Source organism: Dinoponera quadriceps, unplaced genomic scaffold (assembly GCF_001313825.1).
Source record: "Dinoponera quadriceps isolate SergipeBrazil2010 unplaced genomic scaffold, ASM131382v1 scaffold901, whole genome shotgun sequence".
NCBI classification, from domain to species: Eukaryota; Metazoa; Arthropoda; class Insecta; order Hymenoptera; family Formicidae; genus Dinoponera; species Dinoponera quadriceps.
The window spans coordinates 97,360-105,402 of NW_014555314.1; the positions used below are offsets into that span (position 1 = coordinate 97,360).

General features: G+C 33.5%; 1 protein-coding gene across 1 annotated transcript; it reads left to right on the plus strand.

Moving 5' to 3' along the window:
* The first annotated feature begins 339 nt into the window (after positions 1 to 339).
* LOC106743778 (histone-lysine N-methyltransferase SETMAR-like) lies at positions 340 to 918 on the plus strand. Its single transcript, XM_014617969.1, has one exon. It carries the CDS (start codon positions 340 to 342, stop codon positions 916 to 918), a length of 579 nt encoding a protein of 192 aa, XP_014473455.1.
* The last annotated feature ends 7,125 nt before the right edge of the window (positions 919 to 8,043 follow it).

An 8,043-nucleotide genomic window follows, 5' to 3' on the forward strand; every position in this document is an offset into this window, starting at 1 on the left:
ATATTTTTTTACTAGTTATTACTTATTTGTGAGCAAAGTAAAGACACTTTATATAATTATATGTCACAAAGATATATTGTCAGAGACACTGTAATTATTGATACACATCTGATCACCAACATAAAGCAACAGCTTCTCTCTGGTTATAAGGTAAATATTAGGTGAAGTAAAAAGTTCTGAGCGTTTTCCGCTAGATGTCTTTAGTGAGCCATATCTCACGATGTATACATCGCATCGGGTCATACTATACGTCGATTTAAAGGTGACATTACGCTTCAAAAAAAGTTTTGTGACAGTTTTGTGTTTGGTCAAGGCAGTTGTGTGTTACAGCGTTCCAAAATGGAGGTAAAAAAAAAGAAAATTCGATACATTCTTCAATATCACTACAACCAAGGTGAAAAGGCGGAGCAAGCGGCCAAAAAAATTTGTGCTGTTTATGGAGCCAATACAGTATCGAATGCAACAGCAAAGCGGTGTTTCCAACGATTCCGTTCTGGTAATATGGACGTCGAAGATGAGGCACGCTCTGGTAGGCCAATCGTCAAAAATGTCGATAAAATCATGGAAATCGTCGAGTCGGACCGGCACGTGAGCACTTATTCCATTGCCCAGGAACTGAAGATTAGCCAGAAAACCGTTTGGAACCATTTGCATACGGCTGGTCTCAAGAAGAAGCTCGATGTATGGGTGCCACACGAATTGACGCAAAAGAACCTTTTGGACCGAATTGATGCCTGCGATTCTTTGCTGAAACGTAACGAAATCGACCCATTTTTGAAGCGGATGGTAACTGGTGATGAAAAATGGGTCACATACGAGAACAACAGCCTAAAAAGATCGTGGTCCAATCGCGGTGAGCTGGCCCAAACGATCGCCAAGCCCGGATTAACGGCCAAGAAGGTTTTGCTGTGTGTTTAGTGGGATTGGAAAGGAATCATCCACTATGAGCTGCTCCCATCGGCCCAAACATTCAATTAAGACCTCTATTGTCAACAACTGACCAGATTGAAGCAGGCGACAAAAGCGGCCAGAATTGGCCAATAGGAAGAGTGTTGTGTTCCATCAAGACAACGCCAGGCTGCACACATCATTAACGACGCGCCAGAAGCTCCGAGAACTTGGATGGGAGGTTCTTTTGCACCCACCGTATAGTCTAGACTTGGCACAAAGCGATTATCACCTTTTCAAGCATTTGCAAAATTTTCTTGATGGTACAAAACTGACCTCAAGAGAGGCTTGTGAAAATGAGCTAGTCAAGTTTTTTACCAATAGGGACGAGGACTTCTTCAATCGCGGAATTATGAAATAGCCTTCAAAATGGACAAAAGTTATCGAACAAAACGGAGCATATTTGATCGAAATCGGATAATCCTAACTATGTTAATTTCATCGTCGAAATAAAGCGAAACAACGCTCAGAACTTTTTACTTCACCTAATAGATGACCAACTGTCGGTCAGAATCGAAATCGCGGAGCGACGCGAACATATAAATTGACCCTTTTATCTTTCTTTATATTATAAATATATTACAGTTGTGTTTTCGGGTAAGTGTATGGGTTTCTTTTATTCTTAAGAAAAATGTTTCTATAATGGTTTCTTATAACAAACATTACAATTTTTCTAAAACGTTCTTTTGACAGAAAAGAAACATTCTAGTACATGTTTTTCAATATTTGAATTTATGAGGAGCGTTACTAGATGTCGCTTGTAAAACATTTTTAAAACGTTTAACCTAACTTACCCAGGAATATTAGGTGCTTGAATTAATTCTTGCTGTTGAGTAATAAGAGTCAGTTGTTGCGTTATTTCAACATGGCCGAAAGTGACTGTTGATGTATTTATTAAAATCCTGTCAGTAGTCTTTAATAATTAGTGTCTGACATTAGATTGTAGTGCAAAGAACCCAATTTTTATTGCATTTAAGATGTCAGGTTTCGTATCAAAAAAGAGTATTTGCGGGAAGCATTACTTTTCTACTTTCATCTCAAAAAATCTGCTACTGAAAGTCATCGTTTCCTAATGGAGGTTTGTGGGGAGAATGCTCTATCTGAAATAACTTGCAGAGATTGATTTAAACGAATCAAAGACAACGATTTTGACGTAAATGACAAAGAGCAGCCTGGTAAGCCGAAAAAGTTTAAAGATGGAAAATTGGAGGTATTACTGGAATAAGTTTCATTCTCAAAAAGTTGTCGGAAACACTGAATGTCGATGAGTCAGTCCTTAGCAAACATTTAAAAGCAATGAGTATGATTCAGAAGTTAGGAAACTAATCCTACATGTATTGAGAGAAAAAGACATTGCGAAACGTTTAACCATTTGTGAATTGCTTCTTCAAAGACAAAAACGGAAATCGTTTTTGCATCGAATTGTGACTGATGAAAAATGGATTCGTTACGACAATTCTAAGCGCAAGAAATCATGAATGTGAATCATCAATATCAACGCCAAAACAGGATATTAATGAAAAGAAGGTTATACTGTATATTTAGTGGAACCCAGCCGGTGTAGTGTATTATGAGCTGCTGCAACCAAGTCAAACCATCAACGCTGAACGCTACCAATGGCAATTGCTCAATTTGAATCGAAAACTTAAAGAAAAACGCGCGCAATATGCCAAAAGACACGATAAAATTATTTTTCTCCACGACAATGCTACACATGTTGCAACGCCAATAAAAGAGATCTTGGAGATTCTTGGATGGGATGTCTTACCCCATTCGCTCTATTCGCCAGACGTTGTTTCTTCAGATTACCATTTTTTTCGGTCGATCCAGCATGAGCTTTCTAAGCACTTCTAAGGAGCACTTCAGTTTTTTTGAAGGTATAAAAAAATAGCTTGATGACTGGATCGCCTCGAATGAATCTGAATTTTTCTACAGCGGAATTGATATGTTACCCGAAAAGTGGAAAATAGTTGTAGCTTCCGAAGGACAATACTTTGAATAAGATATAATTTACGGTTCTTTTAAAATAAACATCACTTTTGTAGCAAAATATAACAAGAATTAATTCAAGCACATAATATATGATTAAAAGATATCTTATTGTCCTAAATGGGCGTCTTAATGATATCTTCTGAGGTTCTAATGTTCTTTGATTGACATTAAAAATTTCTAATTATATACATTATGTTCGAATATTCATCTAGATTAAGAAATATAAACATAGGCTAACAAAAGTCGACGCGATGTTGATATGAATAAATTATTTTACATAGGAGGATAAATATTGTGTTAGCTAGCAAATTTTTTCGTTTTTAAAGGGAATTTAAAGACATATCATGAACAAATTCAAAATTTTATCAAACAATATATTAATCATTTTATTCGACAACTTTCTTCCATCTTTCAGGTAGCTTCATTATTACATTTTCGAATAATTCTACATTTTTCTCAATGAAAAGTTGCTTCAGGTAGATTTTACAAGCTTCCATTATCGAGTTTCTTTCCATTAAGAAAATTCTGCAAGGAACGAAACAAGTGATAATCTGATGTCGTGAAGTCTGAAAAGTTACGGTGGACAAAGCAGTATATCCTAGCCAAGTTCTAATAATTTTCGACGATTGAGGAAACGCGAGGTCGCGTTATCCATTGATAGAACACAACGCCTTTCCTATTGACCAGTACTGAACGTTTCATAAAATCATAAAATCTTTTGTACGATTTAGTTGATTACGTATTAGGCAATTCTCCACTGCTTTCTGTTTTTAAATGTCTCGTTTCTCATACGGATTATCTACACAACGAAAAGAATTTCTAATATTAATAACTATTATGGCATAAAGGAAAAAAATTATAATTAGAAGAATTATTTCTTTATTAAACGTTACTAAGTATCAGTCATAATATCAGTGTTAACAACCATAAACGAATATTACTAATATGGTTACTAATATATAGCTGAGGTCGAAAATGACTATAATATTTGTAAAACTTCTTTTAATATAAAAGAGTTCAATCTCGTCTCGTTTTGGGAAGCATTTTGCAGTTACATGAAATAGCATAGAATCGTGTCGGATTCACAACATTCGTTTAAAAATAATCTTGTAACGCGTTACTCGCAACACTATTACTGTTAATTTTCTCCATAGCAAATTAGTAATATTGTTATATTCTTTATCTTATTATACATACATACATAGCGAGGTAAAACAGCACACTTTTTGGTAACAAAGTTGGTAGCAAATTGGTAATATTGTTATATTCTTTTTCTTATCATACATATACATATGTACATAGCGAGGTAAAACAGCAAACTTTTTGGTAACGGTAATGAACATAATCGTTAGTTTTATCATTTGAAAATTTGTTTTTTTAATCATTCTCAGAGTAACGATTAAATAATTTTTCCTTAGGACGGAAACTTGAAAAATGAATATTCCAAATAGTTTCAAATTAAAGAATTTTGAACTTTTCACGAGTTCATATTACAGGATATGATTAGAGGATAATTATCCCCCAAGAGTTGAATCTTCTCCTCTAACGTGAATTCGTGAAAAGTGTAAAATCTTCTAATTTGGAAATATTAAATTTTCATTTCTTACGTTTCCGTCTTTAGGAAAAATTATATGATTTATACTTAGGAAATACATTTTTCTGTTCAATACGAGATGCATTATGAAATAAAATAAATAATAAATTAAGGTAGAGAGAACATCCATATAAAATTTTATCGCAAATTTCTAAATTATAATAATTTTATTTTAATTTAATTTTTATTTTAATTTCAGAATTTTTTCCGTATATTGATAAATTGATAAACTCGGATGACAAATAGAATATGAAGAATTAAATCTCGTCAGATTTAATAATTTTCATTACTATCAGTGTTTTATTATTTTTGTGCAGTTTATATTATTTCAGTTTTATGTTTACTTTGAAAATAATCGTCCCATACGCGTGTTATGCATGCGAATATTTATAATTCTCAGAAATCCTACGTACAATTCAGTTTATAATAATGTTTACACTCTACCTAATCAAGTTATTTCGTATTTAATTAAACAACAGTTTTTAATTAATACATAGGACCAAATTAATATTGAACTTCTTGATGTACACAAACTGGCGAGTAAATATTGATCGTTAGTTTAAAATTATCGCGATAAATCCCTAAGGAGTCCGACCGTTTTCTGTACACTCATTCGCTTAGATAAATTAATTAAGAAAACATTGGACATGCAGAAAAACTTTGAACACAAAAACTTTGAACATGCAGAAACGTCGGTGCAGTTAATGACTTGTCTCAAATTACTCAACATATATAGATAAATTAAGTTGTAGTAATAATTTGCATATGGTTTTTAAAAGAGAAATGTAGAGATACAGAAAGGTTTCTTTTTTAGGTTTGACTACGATTTTTCAAACATATAATATTTTGAAAATTTGCAACCATTCTTTTCCTAAATAAATTCTCTATCAATTAATTCTCTATCACAGGATAAATAATATTTATTGAAAAACTAGCACTTCAGAAACCACATTGCTTAAAAATACATCGTTTTCTTGCTTATTTTTTTAAATAAATGCAATTTTTGGAGCAATGCTTAGGTTTGGTTTATAGAAAATCATGTAGAATTCGCAATATTCGTTTAGAAATAAATGTTACTCACAACGCTATTACTGTTACTCTTCTCCGTAACAAATTGGTAATAGTGTTATATTCTTATCCTTATTATACATATAAATATATAAGTAACAAGACAAAACAGCACACATTTTTGGTAACGGTAATGAACGTAATCGTTACTTTTATCATTTCAGAATTTGTTTTTTAATAATTCTCAAAGTTACGATAACGTAACTTTTCTCTAAGACGGAAACGTGAAAAGTGAATATTCCAAATAATTTCAAATTAATGTGTATTATTCACTACAATCAATCCGCCAGAATTAAGTCATAAGTAAGTCTTCACTTTTATTTCATATTTATTCATGATTTTTAATAACTTTATTATTCCAGTCCTACTTCACTCCTTAAACACACACATGCACACATACACCGAAGCGTAAGTATTATTATTCTTGTATTATATAATTCGCACCGTTATTCTCACTGTATTGATATGTTGAATATTCTCATTATGTCAGATCCGATTGTATTATAGTAAGTTATATGGATTACATTTACTTTTAATCTTCATTTAATTTTCTATTATTTGTCTTATGACACTGATTTATAAAATTCCATTTGCTACTAAGCTATATTTCTCATTGCGTTTAGTGAGTTTACGTTTTATTTTTGAAATATTGTATCTTTTACAATGATTTTTCTCATTAATTCATCATTATTGTTGACCTATATGAAAAGTAAATTATGTTATTAGCCTAATTAATAAAGTGTCTTATTCAAAATGACTTACATTTAATATGTTTGTTACAGTTATTCAATCATTTTTTTCAATCACATTTCCATTTCCTTCACTTCAATCAGAAATCTCCTTTCAACACTCTCATATGGTCCTATTCCAGGTAAAGAGATTAAGCTTTTGACTTAAATAAAGGACTACCAAATGTACGTTTTGCAACGGTGCTGCAATGGGCCTTTCTGGTTTTGATCTGATCTGCAGACTTGTAAGTACGTTTGGGCGCATTCGTGAGTGCGCAAATATAAAGTGTCTGTTGCATACATCCTCTTCCAGGACATAAAATTATATTGTTATGCTTATTCTTATTTTGTTTAGACACACAACAAATATCTACAGTAAGAAAGAAATATTTTGTATTTGTACGAGGGTTGATCCAGAAATAAGTTTCCCAACAAATTTACAAATAGACAACATTGTTTATTCTCATAGAAATTTACATAATTGGAAAGATGAAACTTTGCTCTAATTTTCTACATAATCGCCATCATTTTCTACGCATTTTTGCAGACGGTGCTCCAATTTCTGTATCCCAATGTCGTAGAACTCCGCCGCCAACCCGTTGAGAAAACGTCCTCACCGGCGGTTCTGGATAGCTCGCCTGAGTTTTCTCAGTGTTGCACAATAACTGTCTGAGTTGATTGTTGTCCCACGTTTCATGAAATCGATCAGCAGTATCCCCTTACTATCCCAAAAACACTGGCCATGACTTTGCCAGCAGAAGGAGTTTGTTTGAACTTTTTTGCAACTGGTGACACCTTACAGTCCGGACCTCGCGCCTAATGATTATCACTTATTCTCCAAGTTAAAGGAACACTTGGGTGGCCAACGCTTCCGGAGCGACGATGAAGTCAAAGAAGAGGTAAAACGCTTCCTCAACGGGTTGGCGGTGGAGTTCTACGACATTGGGATACAGAAATTGGAGCGCCGTCTACAAAAATGTGTAGAAAAAGATGGAGAATATGTAGAAAATAAAGCAAAGTTCCATCTTTCCAAAGATGTAAATTTCTATGAGAATAAACAATATTGTCTATTTGTAAAATTGATGGGAACCTTATTTCTGGATCAACTCTCGTAACTATACTTACATAAGTAGAAGAATAAAAACATAGTTAAGAAAATCGTTTTTCTAATAAATGCTATTATAATATCAGTGGTAATAACCTTATATATATACGAGGTCTGTTCAAAAAGTATCGCGAATTTTGTAATTTATCAAAAATTATTTATTTCTTCATGAATATCTATTTTGTCTCCTTCAAAGTAATCCCCATCAGATATTATACACTTGTACGTTTTTTCCAATCCTCGAAGCAATTCAAAAATTAATTTCTTGTGATCTTGTTCAGCTCCTCCTTCGATGCCGTCTTTATCTCCTCAATCGTAGCATTGCGTCGTCCTTTCATGTGCCTGTTCAGTTTCGGGAACAAGAAAAAGTCACAGGGGGCCAGGTCTGGGGAATACGGTGGCTGTAGCATCATTAGTGTGTTGTTTTTGGCCAAAAATTCGCGCACAAGCAACGATGTGTGAGCAGGGGCGTTGGTACAAATTTTGCGGCGACCTGTCTCATGCCCAAATCATTAGTAAAAATCGAATGGCACTAGCCAATCGATATGTTTAGGTCCTCAGCAACTTCTCTAACGGTGATTCGACGATTGGCCAATACTATTTTCTTC

What these genes read in the sequence shown, in the direction of transcription:
- LOC106743778 (XM_014617969.1), top strand. Translation starts at nt 340, where the DNA reads ATGGAGGTAAAAAAAAAGAAAATTCGATACATTCTTCAATATCACTAC.